The sequence below is a fragment of the Haemaphysalis longicornis genome, unplaced genomic scaffold (assembly GCF_048455015.1).
Source record: "Haemaphysalis longicornis isolate Haplotype H1 unplaced genomic scaffold, Haemaphysalis longicornis Haplotype H1 scaffold_41, whole genome shotgun sequence".
NCBI lineage: Eukaryota > Metazoa > Arthropoda > Arachnida > Ixodida > Ixodidae > Haemaphysalis > Haemaphysalis longicornis.
This window is the reverse complement of record NW_027526365.1, coordinates 2064857-2083688: the sequence shown is the minus strand read 5'-3', so window position 1 is coordinate 2083688 and position 18832 is coordinate 2064857. Positions and strand designations below refer to the sequence as shown.

At 46.1% G+C, this 18832-nt stretch overlaps 1 protein-coding gene across 1 annotated transcript in view; it reads left to right on the top strand.

The window, feature by feature from the left end:
* Positions 1-18832, top strand: part of LOC144137601 (sperm-specific sodium:proton exchanger-like) — a 95468-nt gene that overhangs the window by 37269 nt on the left and 39367 nt on the right. The window contains exons 7-9 of the mRNA XM_077669535.1: positions 7798-7941; positions 11297-11459; positions 15067-15148. Of these exons, the coding sequence (XP_077525661.1) occupies positions 7798-7941; positions 11297-11459; positions 15067-15148 (389 nt within the window). The remainder of the gene's footprint in view (positions 1-7797; positions 7942-11296; positions 11460-15066; positions 15149-18832) is intronic.

Genomic DNA, 18832 nt, shown 5'->3' with positions numbered 1-18832 from the left:
GCGTCTGGTTTCGGCGGGGACCCCGTACCGCGAGTTGAACCTGCCCGCCCCCCACCCCCCTCGGTTTGCCCTGGGCAGCCCAACCCGTCACCACACCGCCTGCTCAGCCAGCAGCAGCTGTGGTGGCAACCACGTCCGTTGCGGATGCCGCTGCATCTACTGCTTCCTCTCCACCGGCCCAAAGCACACGCGAGGGCACAGAGGAGATGGAGACGGAGGCCCCCACGGCAGCTCCCAATCCCGCCGCACCGCCTGCGCCATCTGAGGCGTTCTTGAAGCCCTCGGCGGTTGCGGGCCAGGCAAAGCGCGCCCAAAAGGGTGCGCGGTCCAAGGGGCCTGATAACTCCGGCACTCCTTGGACATCCGAGGACGAAATGGATGTCGGACAGTTCTTATCTGCGCTGCACCGCAAGGAACGTGTCCCGACGCCAAAGCCTCCCGACAAGCCCAAAAAGGCGAGAGTCGCAGCCCCGAAAGACGACGCATAAATATACATACTCCAGTAGCTCTCGCACTAAATAATGGGAAGAGAAAACATAATTCCATGAAACTGTAGAGGCCTTCTTAAAAATCTTGCCGATGTGTACGAGATACTGCACTCCAATAATCCAAGTGTCCTGTGTCTACAAGAAACACATTTAAATTACAAGCATACAAATGTTTTGAAGTTGGTATTAGGAATTTGGTAGTTAGAAATTTGCTATTTTTTGGTATTTAGGAAGGATAGGGATGGTGGTGGTACATCTTCAGGGTGTGTGGCCATCATTGGCCGAAAGTCCTTGGCGTGTCACACTATCCAATTACAGACCGTCCTCGAGGCTGTTGCCATTCGTACCATAATTTTCAATGGGCAAATAACACTATGCTCCGTTTACATCTTTCCTGGTTTCCAGCTATCGAGCTCGGATTTCGAGGGCCTTGTAGATCAGCTACCCGCAACTTTCATTCTCTTAGGCGACCTCAACGCACATAACTCTCTTGGCGGCTCAGCTCGCACGGATGCCCGAGGTCGCCTCATCGAAAAATACCTATCTTAAGGAGCATGTTCTCTTAGGCGTCTTCAACGCACATAACTCTCTTGGCGGCTCTGCTCGCACGGATGCCCGAGGTCACCTCATCGAAAAATACCTATCTTAAGGAGCATGCCTATTCAATAAAAAGAAGCCCACATACCATAATGTAGGATACAACACTTATTCACACCTCGACTTGGCTATTGGCTCTTCAGTACTTTTTGCATCTCTTGAGTGGGATGTTGCCACTAATCCATATGGTAGTGACCACTTCTCAATTACATTAACATACGTAGGCAAAGGCCCGAACAGCTCACCTTCCCCTAACAGGTTCAATGAAGCTAGAGCGAACTGGAGTACATTTACAGAAACATCCAAACTACACCACACATCCATAACACACCTACGCATTAAAGAAGCTACCCAAATACTCACGGCACACACCCTCCACGCCGCCGGAAAGGCCATTCCCCAGGTCTCCGGTGCTGCGCGCATCCCGAGAAGGCCATGGTGGAATGAGGACTGCAGGCGAGCGCGACAGGCCCAGGACAAGGCGTGAGGTGTGCTTCGTAGGTACACCACGTCAGCTAACTTAATTTCTTTCAAAAGGGCAAAGGATTAGGGAAACCGTGTGCGCCGTGAGGCGAAACGAGATAGTTGGCGCTCCTTCATAAAACCCATAAATTCATGCACGAACACACGCAAGGTATCGACACGATTACGTAAACTTAATGGACAACAAACACATAGCCTTGCCTTGGTCAGCACAACAGGGAACACACTCGAAGATCAGGCTAACACACTTGCACAACACTTTCAACACGTGTCCAGCTCTGCCCACTACGCAAACACTTTCCTGTAACTTAAAGCCTCTTGTGAAAAGAAGTCCCTACGCGACAACAAATCAGAATTCTTACAACTCCTTGTTTTCACTACATAAGCTGAGGGCTGCTCTGAGCACGCGTAAACCCTCAGCTCCTGGCCCAGACAACATCACGTATACAATGATTGATTTGATTGTAGGGTTTAACGCGCCGACGCAACGCAGGCGATGAGGCGCGACGTAGTGGAGGGCTCCGGATTAATTTTGACCACCTGGGGATCTTCAACGTGCGCCGAAATCTCGAACACACGGGCGTTTTTGCTTTTCGCCTCAATTAGAAAAGCGGCCGCCGCAGCCGGGAATCGAACCCGCGTCCTCGTGCTCAACAGCACAATGCCTTAGCCACTGGGCCACCGCTGCGGATCCACGTATACAATGATACAACACCTACACGCAGACACTCTTTTATCACTCATCCACCTATACAACAAATATGACTTTCGGGGCAGATTCCAAGGTCATGAAGGGACGCCATATCCATGGCTTTCTTGAAGAAGGGAAAGGACCCGTTCTCCCCCTCAAGTTACCGTCCCATCGCCCTGACGAGCTGCCTGTGCAAGCTTCTCAACAAGATGATAAACAGGAGACATGTACTTTCTTGAGTACAATGGTCTTCTGGAGAGCTGCCAGGCAGGCTTTAGGGAGGGGCAATCCATGACTCATCAACCCGTGGCCCTTGAAATGTATATTAAGGATTCCTTCGTCCATAAGAAGTTTTGCGTCACAGTGTTTTTTGACCTCGAGAAGGCGTATGACACCGCTTGGCGTTATGGGATCCTCAGCTACCTGAAGTCATTCGGTGTGTATGGGAACATGTTAAACACTTTTGCGAGTTACAGGTCTGAAAGGACATTCCGCCTCAGAGTTGGGTCAGCACTGTCACACGTTCATGTGCAGGAGATTCCTGTTCCTCAAGGTGGTGTCTTGAGCTGCACGGTGTTTGTAGTAAAGATGAATTCGCTTCGAAAGGCGTTGCCACGATCAATCTCTTGTTCAGTTTACGCGGATGATGTGCAAGTCTCGTTTAAATCTTGTAATATGCCTAAATGTGAACGACAAGTTCCATTTGGGGTCACCAAACTTGCTGTCTGGACAGATAAAAATAGATTTAAAGTTAATCCTCTTAAGAGTACCTGTGTCGTATTTTCCAAGAGGCGCGGAATCTGCCCCAGCCCTGAGCTAAAATTGCATGGTGACTTCATTCCCGTAAAAGAGGAGCACAAGTTTTTAGGTGTTATGCTTGATAAAAATCTCACATTCATTCCACACCTAAAACATTCTAAACTGAAATGCTTAAAAATTATGAACATCCTGAAGGTGCTGTCACACCAGTGCTATGGTGCAGACAAAGATCCTCTCCTGCGTGTCTATTCTGCCTTGGTGGGGTCTCGGATGGACTATGGCAGTGTTGTGCACGGGTCGGCCAGGAAAACAGCACAGAAGATGCATGCTTGATCTAGTGCCGCACGCAGGGCTTCGCCTTGCCTCGGGGGCTTTCCGTACAAGCCCAGCGCAGATCCTATACGTGGAATGCAACAAATGGTGCCTAGAACATCAACGAATATACATGGATTTGCTATACGCTTTTAAGATCTCATCAATAAAGAAGTCACCCATTTAGGCCTCGCCCTAAAGATACACCCCTGTCGAAACGTTTTGTAAATCGCCCATCCGTTTCTCTGCCTTTTTCGCACAGAGTGAGAGAGGAGGCATCGGCTCTCACCATCTCCTTTTTAGACTTGTACACATCATCAATTACTGACATTTTACCACCATGGCAACTTCAGCCTGTATCATGTGATTTAGCATTTATGAAAATAGATAAAAACAACGTTTCGAAAACTGCGATTCTGCGGCACTTCTTGTCGCTGCAGGATAAATATAAATGTGCTGAGTTTTTTAGTGATGCCTCGAAAACTTTGTGTGACGCTCCTGGTCCTAACTATAATTCTTGCAGAACCATGAGCGTACACACCACTATCTACTCAGCAGAAGCATACGGCATTTTATTGATGGTACAGTACACTCTTAAAAATCAAATAACTAAGTCAGTCATCTTTACAAACTTTTTGAGCATTGTGCGTGCATTATCGTCACACAGACCCACAAAAAACCACATTGTTAATCTAGTTCTTAGTGCCATAATGTGTGCATATTGAAAAAATGTTCAAATAGTCCTGGGATGGGCTCCAGGCCAGCGCAAATCGCGGGGAACAAGACCGCGGATCGAATGGCCGCCGCTGCTGCATTACAAATACAGTGGACATAACAATACCCTATACCGACCTGAAGCCACACATAAGACAGCACCTTCGCAAAACATGGCAAGCCGACTGGAGTAAACAGACAGACAACAAGTTACACTTAGTAAAATCACACTTAGGACGATACATTAATAATTCACCGAGCAGATTCATCGAAGTTGCCCTAGCTAGATTGCGGATAGGCCACACACATACGACACACTCCCATCTGCTCACTGGATCTCCAAGACCCTTTTCTAACAGGTGTGGGGAGGGCCTATCCGTAATTCAGATTCTAATTACATGCAAAGCACTCCACACAACAAGACGCAAACATTTCCCACAACTATACAGGCAACACATCCCACTTTACTCAGCGGAGGATCCCATGTTTCCTCTACAGCGAACTTTTAAGTTTTTAAATGAAATCAAATTTTTACACCTCATTTTCTATCACGCGTAGTTCTTGCACCTAATTTCATGCCATGCACTATCACACCCTGGCATATTAAACCAGCCATTCCCATGTTTTTTACGGATTTTAATTTTATTTATCTATTTTAGAGTTGATATCTTCATTCGTCATACATACCATTGTTTTGGCGCTCTTTGCCCTAGCTGGCCTTGCGCCATAAACATCCAACCATCATCATCATCACTCATGCACTTCTTCTATACATCCTCGAAAAGTGCTACGTTGGTGTTCTCTTTGCCATGATTGAACATTCCAAGCGTTTTTTTCTTACAATGCATAAAAGTGGTTAAAACTATCAAATGAATTCAGCAGATTTTTCAGTTAATTGGTTTTTGCATGAATATCATCTATTTCCGAAAAACCTTTACTAAAGCCTGTTCGCTTCTTCGACTGTAGGAAACTCAGCATGCCACTTATTCAATTGAATGTGACTATTTTAAATTATTTTTACAGAACTGACACTAGGCTAACCAGCCTGTATTTTTTTTCGCGTTTTCGATATCTCACCTTCAAAGAATTACAATTAGTTGCGTATTTTTTAGGGGACTGTGCCGCCACCTCATCCGGTCTTGACCCGTGAGGAAGCGGTGATATATTGATAACTACAGACAGGGTCGTTACTCACCCCTGTGCTGATTAAGCACATGTGTCCGCCTGTTTATTGTAAGTGGCCTGTGTTGTGTGGGCCGAAAGGAGAGAGCCACTGCGGCTTACATCCTTCGGGACTGTGCCAAGAACCCGCACAAAGCTACAACGATGACAACGATCCCGCCGCGGCTCGAGGCCGCAACGCGTTGCTACGATCAAGAGGTCCAAGCCCAGGCCGTCCAGCAGATCTCGGCGGCCCTCGAAAGGCAACGCCCGAGCGAAACCGGGGGGAGGCTGCCACCCCAAAACAGGGGCAGGCGCAGTCGACCAAAGGCAGTAGTCAGGCCGCGGCCGGAGTAGAGGTGCCAACAGCCGGGAAGACGTCATGGCCGCGACACGGTGACGCCTTCCTTCCATGGGATGGCTAATCGTTCTGCAGGCATTACAGCGGCGAAGCACCTTAGGACCTCGCTTTGTCCGGGGCTTGACGTCCGTGTACAGTGTTGCGCATGCGCGAGGAGCATTGGATTGGATTGGATTGAATTGAATTGGATTGGACTGGACTGGACTGGACTGGACTGGACTGGATTGTATTGTATTGTATTGTGTTGTATTGTATTGTATTGTATTGTATTGTATTGTATCGAATTGGATTTTATTGGAATTGTATACACTGTACACACGCGTTGTCACTCATTTACATGCGCGAGTGGGCAATACCACGCGTGATTTATGGTAAGAACAACCCCCAGTGCTTGGCCCACTTGTCATGATTCACTTCGTGGAGATGCGTGATTTTTTTAATAAAGTTGCTTCGCTCGCTCGCTCATGCCTCTGCCACCCTCGAGGTCGCAACGCAACCACGCAAGTATTCCTATTAGTACACTAAAGTGAAATGTATCGACTTAAACATCTGCCGGAGCTTTCTTTAATAAATACAGAACGCAGCAATAAAAACAGTCTGTCTCCGTTGCTCACGTAACGCCTAGACATGCTCAGAGAAGAGAAAGCTCCACTGCTGACTTACAACCTCATTTTAGCTACATCAACACTGATCACCGAAGGAGCACGGCGCGTCATTCCCAAACGAAGGCATTAATCAGAACATCTCAACACTATTGCGGATATGCTATGTACGACTACGTTGAGAAAAAGACATGAGAAAAAGGATATTGCGTCATAAGCGCGTACGATACATGTCTAGTAAACTACGCGCAGGTTGTCTATGGAAGAACGCTGACGACGATGTTCGAGTACATGCTGCCGTACAAAGAGGCGACCTTAACCCTGGCGTGCAAAGATAGATGCGTCATGTGGAGGAGGCCCGCCAGTTGGTCGATACTGGACGCTACAACCTTCGACGCCGAGAACCATTCAAAAGAATAGCGTGTGGGTTTCGACCCGAATCCGACGTCACGGTATCAGCTAAAATTTCTAAGACAGTATTCGGTGCTCCTACAGAGGTCAATTACGTATTGGGGAAATTTTTCTGACGTGGATGGTAAAAAGGAAGCGCGAGCCGGCGCTCGTCCACGTGGTACGCGTAAAGCCATACGCTACGCTAGATTGGTGAATTTTTGTTTTTTGAGAACTGTTTTAATCAGTACTAGGTAGATGGAGTTTTAGTGGGGGGGAGAGAGTTGCTGTGAACCATGCCTTCCGCTTCGTTTATTTTGATGCTAGTGATTGGCCGCGCTTGGCTATGCTATATTGCGTTTAACAGGGAGCGTGCGCCTATTTATTTTTCCTTTTGTTTTGAATTGTAGTATTTCTTTCGACAATTACGTTCGACAATCCGTATGGAAGTAGTTAGTTACTTTACTAGAGTGTCTGAAATTGATGGACAATGTTGTCGACCTGATGGAATGTCTTTGGAAAAGATTGCGGTTCAAGAGGCGTACGTGTAGTCCTCGGGCCGCGAATGCGGCTTCACTGACATCCTACTGTGCACGAAACTTGTTAACTGTTTCTTCGAAGTTTGGGGTTTTCTTCAGCGTTATTACGGAGCACAGTGCAGTTTTGTGACTACAAGAAAATGTGGCCGTGCGCGACTACACGAGAATATACAGTAGCTGACCTATTTTTCGGACCGGAAGGGAAACGAAAAATAGAATAAAAAAGCAGACCGAAAAATCCGGGGGTCATTATTCCTATAGGAAAACTGCCGGTTCCTCAGGAAAGTCCAAAATATCCAGCAAGTCGGAATTTTGGGAGTCAAAAAAAAAAAAAAACAAAGTCGGCTACTGTATATATAGCTCAAATTATTGAACGGAGGACTAAAGCGGGCAGCTGTTCTTTCTTTCCTGGGTAGATGAGGATTAGCTCATTGTGGTCCTCCTGTTTACTAGGTGCATTTGAGCGAGAAAGAGAAAACAGCCTTGAAATTGAAAGGCATGCCTCCCTTATTACTTCCCTGTCGGCTTGTGAGTCGGAACGAGCGGCTATTGTAGAATGCCCCCTCGTGTGTCAAATATCAACAATACATGTTAACATTCATAGAAGTGGCCACATTAGCATCGGTATTGTATACTCTGGGAATGACAGCCACAGAACTTGGTGAGTACCGAGTTAGTCTTTCTGCTTTATTCTGCGCAGGTTCTGGAGCGCGTACCGGTACGTGCTTGCTGTGGTGCTGGTGTTCATGGCATCGCTTCGCATCGGCCGGGACCTGGTGCATGTGCGCAGCTGGCGGTTCACCTTCATGCCCTGCTTGTTCTGCATCTTTCTCATCGGCAACAGGTGGGCACAAGAACCTGCGCTGGCAAACTGTGCAGCAGCTGCGTGTTCTACGCACCAGCAGCTGGCCAGACGAATACGCAGGCAGCGTCACAAGTCATTTGATAACACCACATTGGAAGCGGTGCATAGCATGGCAAAGACAAGGCATTGAGTCCTTTGATTACTTCCAGTGATTTCTTTTCCTATTATAGGCCCCAGAGAAAAGAATATTTCAACTTTGCAAGCCGAGACGTGCGTGCGTCGGTATATTGTAATGCATTGCATTACCTCACAGTTTGACCCGCACTGTATTGGAGGCACAATAGGTTTGCTTACGGCTTATCTTGTAAGGGTTTTATAAGGGTCTTGTAAAGGTCATCTAGTAAGGGTTTCAAAATGGTTTTAAGCATTTTCATTGTTTGATTATGCGAGTAAATGTGGCTGACCGCATACACTATCAAAAAGCGTTTGATTCAAAGACACTGCGGCAGTGTTGGAAGCATTTAAGGACCAATGAATAAAGCAGACCTACGTAAGACTCCTTGACGACATATATGAAATTTGCACGGTAAGGAAAATCTTGCACCAGCAAAGCGAAAAGTTCCCGATCCGAAAGGGAGTGCGCCAGGGAGATACCTTCTTACCAAAACTGATGACGGCGTGTGTGGAGGGTGTATTGAAGAAGCGTTTACGGATAAACGGGGAATACTTCAGCCATTAGAAATTTGCAGACAACATAGTCTTGTTGAGTGAGTCTGCAGAGCAACTGAAAAGTATGAGGCTAACACTTCCAAACGGAGCAAATCACGAGTGACAGCGAAGAATACGCACAGTGTTTCGTGCAACTTTGCCGTTGCTTGATATTTGGAAACCTGCCGTCTAGTTATCTCTACTGGAGGACTGGCGTCACCCTTTCGCTCACGCTGTAGGGGGCGCACACACTGCCCTGCCAGCGCACCGTCGATGGCGAGGAGGAAAAACCATGCGCCGGCAAAGCAGCCGGAAAAGCATTGTTTTCGGGGTGTTTCTCTAGTCTTCGTTCAGCGCAGTGTTCTCATAAATCGATCGCTGAATCTTCACCTGGTCCCGTAGTTCACTTGCCCTGAAACGCAAGCGCAGGTCGTCCGCCGCTGCTGGCCGATAACGCGCATGGGATGCAGCTGGTTCACGCTCGCCCAGTCACGTGGTACCGCAGCAGCGAAGCTCCGAGAAAACGAAGCGATAAGAAAGGTGCAGCAAGTGCGGCGGCGGCTGGTGGTTATTGCGACGCCATGAATGACCTTGAAACATGTGGCGTAATAGAGCTATCGCACAAAAATGATTGAAGGACTCCAATCAGAAAATGTCGCCCTGGGGCTAAACATAAACATGAATAAATCGAAAGTAATAAAAATAGACACGCTGAATGCGTCCTCCAGCATAGGTAAGGAAACAATAGAAAATGTAGAAGAATATAACTAGTTTGTACAGGTACTTTGTAGGTGGCCACCTATCGTGCCCACCTACAATTTTCGATGTCTGATGCCAATACAGCTATTTTTTTTTTACTTTTTGGAGAATTTTTTACGTGTTCTCGGCTGCATAAAATTTCAACTTCCGTATGCGCCGGCGAAGGTGCAGCAGGAAAAAATCGGTTCGTGGTCCGCTTATATATCTGCTTGGTTGTTGTATATCCTGTGTTATCTTGTTGGAAGTAATGCCCCAGTACTTCGATACTGGACGGAGTTTGGATGCTATGGCCGTGCAGGGTTAAGTTAACGCGAAAATTGTCTGCATCGTCTATTGGCTACGGTTATCAGTTGAGCAGCTTAAAACGCCACTCGTCATAACTGCCAAAACGGAGAAACTGGCCATAAGTAATGCTGCAGGAGCGGCCAGAAAAGAGCCGCATAAAATAATTTTTGTAAGCGAGTTTTACGGTTTTCAAAATTTTTTATTAGAAACCTACACGGTGTTTTTTCAGTTGATCAGTTTTCGGCAGGTTTTCCACGGATTTTTTGATGCCGTGACCTCAGGACGACTTCCGCCAAAGGCAAATTTATTCACAGGTCTTTGAGGCGCAAGCTGTTTTACGCAGTGAGGCCTTCACGTGGAGGCGTTGGTTTCTTCGGTTGCCCTCCTGAAACTCCCGCAGCTGCACGTGCCAACGAAGTGCGAGGCGCGTCCCACAACCAGCAAAATCGAAAGGGAACGGGCAGCAGCGCAACGCATAGGAGGCAAACCAAGGCGATTCAAAAGCATAGGGAGGAAGCTGATGACGAAGCAAGTCGTCAGAAGCTGAAAGAGAACGGAGCCTTTTGAGAACGCGGTGCGGAAGAAACGCGCCTCAGGCATGCGAATCTACATAATGATATCACGTTCAGTACACTTCGGAATTCCTCGGACTGGGGGTCAGCTTCGATGACAGTAGCCCTGAAGTCGCTGTAGGTGATTTGTATGTGGGTGCCAATTTGTAAGACGTTGTGCTGCTGAGCCCAAGGACGCGGTGGCCGCTATTCTGATGGAGGCGCAAAACAAAAACGCCCGTGTGTTCGAGATTTCGGCGCTCGTTAAAGATCCCCAGATGAAAATTAATCAAACGACGTCCACTACGGCACGCCTCATCACCTGCGCAGCGTCGGCGCGTCACACCTCATAACCGATTTATTTTTATGGGGATGTGTCGGGGCCGAAAAGGGAGTGGTTTACGCGTTTCTTGGTCGCGGCATTTGGCTTGCGATACCACTCCGATCCGGCTGAACCGATAACCCAGGGGCTTTCGTTCATCGATTCGACATTATCCAATAACGTGTGTGCAGTTGTCAGTATGCCGGTCAGTTCGTATCACAGCGACCCCAAGGTCATTGTGACCGCCGTTACTATAAGCGGCCACGGCTTTACATCTCCGCCTGTCAACCCCATTTGAAGGCTAGAACGGCCTTGAATTGTTTTAAATTAAAAAAATTATGTTCTCTTGTATGCCTTCAAATGAGCCCATTGTTTCGTTTCCGCATGCGAATTTCAACAAGTATGAACCGTGCTACCAGTGATAGCAGTTGAGTAGTTCTCTGATTATGTAGTGTACACCTTGCCATGCGTGCTGTGAACAGGAGCGCTGGCTGTCGCGAGGCTAGGTTTACAGTGAGTTAAAATCGGCTTGACAAAAAGGAATAAAGCCAGACAGGAGAAAAACGAATGCCAGAAACCGTGCCGAGGTTCGGCAGGCGTGCCTTCGCACATGAACGAACACTGACGGTAGATCGACAGGGCTGCTGCCTTGTGGCTGGCGGAGCCTGCCGACGTAGCGAGACGCTTTGCCGCGGCTGCCGTTTCTTGCCATTCTTTCAATATTCCCAACGCGATGTTCCCCGGGTCACGTTGTTCCCTTCCCCCGCAGGGTGATCACGGTAGTGGTGCTGTTCCCGGTGCTCCGCTGCACGGGCTACCAGCTGAGCGCCCGCGAGGTCCTGGTGCTGGCCTGGATCAGGCTCAAGGGCCCCGTCGCCCTGGTCGCCGGCTCGCGCATCGCTGGCGTGCACCCCTACGTGCTCATCGCCGCTGTCAGTACCCACCGTCCTTGCGGCTATCCCTAGTCTCTCTATGCCCCCAGAGTGCACGTCGCATTCGATGCGCTCAGTTGAGGAGAACGCCGAATTACTACGCATCCACCAGAAATATTTTAACCTCAAGGCATCACTCACTTGTCCAGGTTGGCGGAGTAGACGCGCGCACATGGCGTCCACAAAAACCGTTCGCCAAAGCCAGGTTAACAAAACACGCAATCTTTCTCGCCAAAAATGCTATAACCATTGTATTGGTGTGTGCTGGATGCGTGGTGTATGACGGCACAGCTATTTGACCACAGGATGCGGCGTCCAGTGGCTTCAGCGGCAAGCTAGGGAATCAGAAGGGCTGCCACACCAAAAAGTTTCGCGTGCACACTCAACACGTGCTGGCATTGGTGCGATGGACTCTGCACGAGCTGTTTAATTTTGTTTGTGTGAGGAAATTGTGTTTACTGGACACTTTGTCTGTGTTGGTCAGCAATCTTCTTGTTCTCCTCCGGAAACCCTGCTGGCCAAAACAGTCGAGGGGTGCAGTTGGTCAGCCTTCTCTGTGGTGCACGTGGTGTATAAAAATCAGCTGCTAAAATAGTTTCTGGGTGCTGCTTTGGTTGTCATCTTGGCGATACTGTCTATAGGCACCCCGCTGCATGATATAGTATTGTTACAGTGTGACGAAGTGACTCAACCACCCCTCCGCCTCTCCAAAAGCGAGATGCTGCATCTGCTGAGCATTGTTATTTTTATAGCAGTTGTAGATTACTGCCTGGTCATATTAACACTCTGATTCCAGTAAGGCTAAACTCCATAAGTGCACCCATACTGGAGAGGCTCCCTAAGACACAAACAGCACTCCCTTAACGAAACAGGATGCGGGCGCCCTCGTGTAGCATCGGCGAAAGTTTCACAATGAAAGCAGGGGTTTTTGCTTTGCAAAATATAATGGTACTGAGATGCATGATCCGACAATATTATCAGTGCGATAAACAAATGAGTTCTTTTCTTAAATGAGCCCAATCCACAAACCGGAGCCAAGTCAGATAAAACTGTAGTGACACGAAAAACTTAGCAGCTTTCCCCTAGGATACAGGTTGCAACGAACTAGGTCAGGTGACGCGCGGCAAACGTGTACGCAGACCGTACCTCTTATCGATAATGATCCAGATCTTCCTGTAGCACGGATCAAAATAAGCAAATTCATTTGCCCCATGGGAGCTTGGTTTTGGCATGGCTGTTCACGCTGTTTTGTGGGTCTTGCGAAGTTTTTTTGCTTCTAGGAGCTGGTTTATTATGAATTCGGATGGCAGTTTATAGATCGGAGAAATATCTGTTCCAGACGTCGACGAGAAAGTGAACAGTAGAGTGAAAGAAATTCCCCCACCCTAGGAGTAAATCGGTTATTTTTGTTTTTTGTTCTTGCTTTACTCCTATAGTTACCATTTATTGAACTAAATAGCCTCCGCTTACAAGTCCTGGTCAATCCCTCCCATCACTCCGAGGGTACGATCCACTTCATTAGGTGAAGAGGAGGAAGAAGATATGATTGGTCTTCTCAAGCGTTTTGGAAATTCAGGGAAAGACAATGAAGAGCTTGCTTACGTCGTGAGTTTCTGTCGTGCCGCATAAAATTATGCTGCTGAAGAATTCACAGAGCTGCGTTTGGTGTCAAGAAGACTCGCACGCTCTACATGTATAGTTCAAGTGTTCTTGAAGCCATGTTGTATACGCTTACTAGTTTTTCCGCCAAAAATGCAACGTACCATTCTTGATAGTCAATTTCAATAAAGTTTTCATAATAATCCCCCATAAAATTGAGTGTTTCAATTCAAAACGAGCCACACCCCAAAGTTATCATCCTAATGATGGTCAAATCCATGGCAAATTTTTAATGTCTTGTTGCGGTGAAGCTCCCCTACTTAAAATGTAAAACATATCATATAATGCAACGTTGTATTTAGGCCTGGCAACAAACTGTCGCTTTTATCTCAAATTCTGTTTTAATTGATGTGACTCATTTCGAAAAAAAAAAGACTCAAACGGCTGAACCAAATGAGGCGTTTTTTTTCGAAATGAGCCTGATCCACCTGACGCGACTTTGAGAAACAGGCGGAGGTTTGCTACTGGGTGTAGATGCAACACCATCAAACCTATTACATGATAGATTTTACGTGTCAGCCAGGGCAGGTTTATGGCCACACTTAAAAATTATGCCGGGAATTTGAGCAATATTAGGGTGATAAGTTTGGGTTTGGTTCATATTGAATTGCGACACTCAACGTGATGCGGCATTCTTGTGAAACAATATTTAAATTCCCTTTCAAGCAAGGTGCTTGAGTTTTTGTGGCAAAGCCATTAAAAATATGAAATAGGTCATCAAGAACAGTCGAACTATACATGGAGAGCAGCTGGGTCCTCTGATTGATTGATTGATTGATTGATTGATTGATTGATTGATTGATTGTAGGGTTTAACCCGCCGACGCAACGCAGGTGATGAGGCGCGCCGTAGTGGAGGGCTCCGGATTAATTTTGTCCACCTGAGGATCTTTAACGAGCTGAGTCCTCTTGGTACCCATAGCAGCTCGTTTCGAGTTCTCAAACTTCGATAATTTTCTTGGGCGCACCTTAAGGCACCCGTGAAGTAGGCATGCTCTTCATTGCTTTGCCATGAATTTCCAAAACGTTTCGCAAAAAGGCTGCTCATATATTTTTTTCCACCTTAATGAAGTGATCCGCAATCTTAGAGGGGTGGGGGATTTGCGAGGGCTTGTAAGCGGTGGCTATTTAGTTAAGTACTAAAATGGTAAATATACGAGCAAAAATAAATATAACCACAGTTATTTTGTAGAGAAGGATGAGACGGAATGAAATTGTTGGACATCTCTCAGTTACATTGCGTTTACTTCTTCCGTATTTCCTAATTGCCGTCTGAATTCATAATAACCCAGCTCCGAAAAACAAAAACAACGAAACTCCCGGAAACAACAACGAACCAGTCTGAACAGTTAAGGCAAAAGGAAACCCGCATTGGGCAAATGGATTTGACTCATTTTGATCTGTAAAATAGCAGGATCTGGCTCATATTCGATACGAACTACGATCTGCGTACACGTTTTTCAGATCGTTATATCAACTATTTTGTCGCCACTTCTTTTTTAGGGGAAAGTTTCCGAGTTTTTCTTGTCACGGCAGTTTTATCGGATTTAGTTTCGGTTTCTGGATTTGTCAGATTTCGAAAAAACCGCCTCAAATAATGAGAGCCATTCCAATCTCCCTCCCACTTCATGTCATAATCCCTCACTTCACCAGTGCTCCTTGCCTAAATTTTCTGAAAACCCGTCTCGCCTTCCTCCGCACGATCCGTCCTCGCCTTTTCTTTCCTACTCACTCCACCACTCAATTTAACCGAAAGGCTAAAAACGTGCAGCACATACTTGTGTGCCGCAGAAGGCGGAAGATACGTGGTTGTAAGCAGTGTACCTCCTTATCGTATGTTCTGTAGTTGCTGGGAAGCAACTACAAGATCTGCTGTGCAGTTCGATGTCCGCAGTGATCGGTTCCCGTATCAGAATGCACGGCTACAATGGACGTCGTCTTTACTGCAGGGCCGCCTGGTGCGAGTGCTCACTGTGCTGGAGACCAACCTGGTGGTCGCGTTCACCCTGACTCCCCTGATGAAGGTTCTGGGTAAGGTGGCCTTCAAATCAAATCAAATCAAAATCAGTTTATTTTCCACATGTCGATGGTTCCTCGGGTAAAAGCCACTTTTGCAGCTTTGCAAAGCCTTATAACGTTGCATCTGATCCTCCATTCTGAAACATACATATTGAATTCGGAAGAAAGTCCCAAAGTTTCTCAGAAGCACATAAATCAGTAATGAGGTTTTCATCGCTAACTGTAACAAAAGACACAGCGGCGCTTACTAGAGTCCGTTCGGTGGCACACGGCAATACAAACGTAGCGATCGCAGAGTGGCCAAACGGCAATATTCTGCTGTTGTACGCGCAACAGTAACCGTGGCGTCTGGAAAATCGGCGAGAGTAAGTAGCAAGCCGCTGAGCTCGAAATAGGAAACGAGTGCCAGAGGAAGAGGGTGCCTAGAGCAACAAGCGCTCGCCTGGCCAGTGCCGCGTGGCAGGAGAACGTGGTGACGCGTGAGTAGAACAGGCGCACGCTAGCCACAGAGAGCTCTTATCGTGTGGAACATGTGCCTGCCGAAGTAATTCCCCCCGAAAGCGAAGAAACAATGCCATAGGAAAAGCCCCAAGTGTTGTAAGAGATTCAGAACGCGCAAAATCCAGGAATATGGACAGTGGATATGAAATAATGCCTCGCTAGTGCTACATTTGGATAGAGACATTTTCATTCTTGGTTACTGCAATTAATTTTCACCGTGACAATTTCACTTGCCCGGAACGAAATCGCGCTATTTGTTTGTTGTGGTTGACACTTTCGTGTTCGCGTTTCATTTCTCTATGGCTGTACGGCAGGTACAGTTATAGACAGGCTGAGAGTTTTTCGGACGTTATTATGAAGATGGGGCTGAGTAGCAGTGAAAAAACGCACGCTAAGCCACACTGACCCGCTGTAATTCTGGCCCCGTTGAGCTGAAATTAAACAAACGGAAGGATGTAGCGACACCATTCGAAATTTGTATTTATTTATTTCATACTGCAGACCACAACACGTGGTCCAAGCAGGACGGGCAATCACGAATCACAACGAGCAAAACAGTGAACTAAGATTGATCACGAACGCAAGAAATAACAAAGTGAGTAAAATGAGGAAGTATATACAGTGCTACATAAACAAATATACACAATGCGACAAACATACATACCATGCAAGGCGGTCGCGCTCTGGCAAGGAGTTCCACTCAGACACTGTGTGAGGAGAAAAGGAAAATTTATATGTATCTGTTTTGGCAAAATATGGTGTTAAAGAGTTTGGTTGGTGATGCCGTGTATTTCTAGTTGACAAAGGGGTTAAATACAATAAATGGTCAATCGCAAACCTGTGGTTAAGCAAGGAACTCAGGAAGTCTAAGCGGAGTTGCCTTCTTCTAGATTGAAGTAGTGGAATGTTGTTAGCTGACATTAGTTCCGATGGAGAATCCGTGCGACGAAATTTGGAATATATAAAGCGAACTGCTTTTCTCTGAATTCTTTCCAATTTATCTATGTTACATATTGTGTAGGGATCCCACGCTACGCATGCGTATTCTAATTTTGGTCGAATGTAGAACTGATAGCACAGAAGTTTTACATTTGGTGGTAAATTGCGAAGCTTGAGTCTCAAGAAGCATCATTTTCTGAAAGCAGATGCACAAATGTTATCAATGTGTGAATTCCAAGACAGGTTAGCAGTGAATGTAACACCTAGGTATTTGTAGTTATTGACCTGTTTAACTGTAGATAAACCAAGGGAATAAGCATAGTGAAGGGGATATTTTTTTCGAGTTATACACATGGAGACTGTTTTTAATGTATTTACAATCATAACCCATTTGTTGCAACATTTGTATATGTAGTCTAGATTTTTGTTTAGCTCTCTTTGATCGTGTGTGTTATGAATTTCACGAAATAAAACGCAGTCGTCTGCGAACAACCGAATCAGGACGGCTGGCTCAATTACATCTACAATATCATTTATGGAACACAAAAATAGCAAGGGCCCCAATACACTGCCTTGGGGTACACCCGACGTGACTGGCAAAAGACTCCAGTTTTGACCTTCGATGGCGACGTACTGCACCCGATTGCTCAGGTATTCAGCTACCCATGCGACCAATACCTTCGGAAGACCTACTTTATTTAATTTGTAGATTAATTTCTCATGAGGAACTTTATTGAAGGCCTTACAAAAGTCTAGAAAAATGGTGTCTATCTGAATGTTATTATCGAGGGCGCCGGCAAACGCCTGCGTAACGGTAACAAACTGCGTCACGGTGGAATACTTTCTTCTAAAGCAGTGCTGGAAATGTGTTAGTATGGAGTGCGTTTCAAGAAATTCTGTACTCTGGTTCACTATACTGCGTTCTATTAGTTTACAACATGAGGAAGTTAGAGATATTGGCCTGTAATTAGGTACTGATAATCTGTCGCCTTTTTTGAACATAGGCGCCATTCGGGCCATTTTCCAGTCACGCGGCAATGTTGCTTTGACAGGGAAGCATGGAAGATTACAAACAGGAATTTGCCAACGCATTCGGCATAACGTCAGAGAAAGACGTTGGGTAGTTCGTCAGGACCGCAACTCTTTTCCGTAGTTCGGTTTACAAGCACGAAAACCAAACCAACATATGAAATGAAATTGACTTCGCATGGTTGAGATGACGCTACAGAAGACGTAGCTGCTCCGTAAACATTAAACACGCTATGAAACAATGTGTTGAAATGATTTGAAATGTCGCCAGAGTTTGATATGTGGCCGTCAAGTACAATCTTTGAAACGGGTTTCTTCCTATCTTTAAGATAATTACAGAACTTGCAAGGATCATTCTTTATAAAATTGGGCATTAAGGTTTTAAAGTAGTATTCTTTTGAGCGATGCATTTTTTCAGTAAGGATTCTTTGGTGCTCCTTGATAACTGTGCGCTGCGCATGCTGCTTTCTTAGCCGTTTAACTTTTCTCTTTAGTTTAACAATTTCATGAGTCATCCATGGCGTACGTTTGTGCGTTCGTTTGGGTTTGTTAGGGATAAAGTTGTTCATACAGTATTGGCACGTCTCAACGAATTTTGCCCAAAGAGCGCACGTGCTTAAAGCGTCATCATTAAATTCTGCAAGTACAGCTTACATGTATTCTATTACATGGTCATCATCAGCTCTCGAATGATCATTAAAATACTGGATGGGTGATTTTTGGTGGCTACTGCATTGAAACAGAGGAATTGACACGCTTACAAGTTCATGATCTGAAAGCCCCTGTTCCACGACTACAGTATGTTCTGAAAAAGCACGCTTTACGAATACCAAATCTAGGATATAGCTTGCATGTCCTTGCACGTGTGTTGGCTGCCTGACTATTTGAGTTAGATCGTGAGCGAGCATAATATTAAAAATAGTGTTAGAATTTTAATGAACTGGGAACAGGTCAGCCCCTCCCAGTCTAGACTTGGCAAATTTAGGTCTCCAACCAAAAAGATTTGCCTATTAAAAAACCGTGACATATGTTCTTTAACCACAGTTAGGTAATCCTGGTTCCCAAGTCGGTGAGGGAATCATTTGTCATTCCCGCATCTTCAGGAGACCTTCCAAAATAACTCGAGATCGTTGTAATTCTATTTTCTGGCCCTCCGAATTACATGCACAGTTCGGCTACATTGGTGACAGCGATTTTGAGGTGATATATTTTGGTGCAAGATGATCT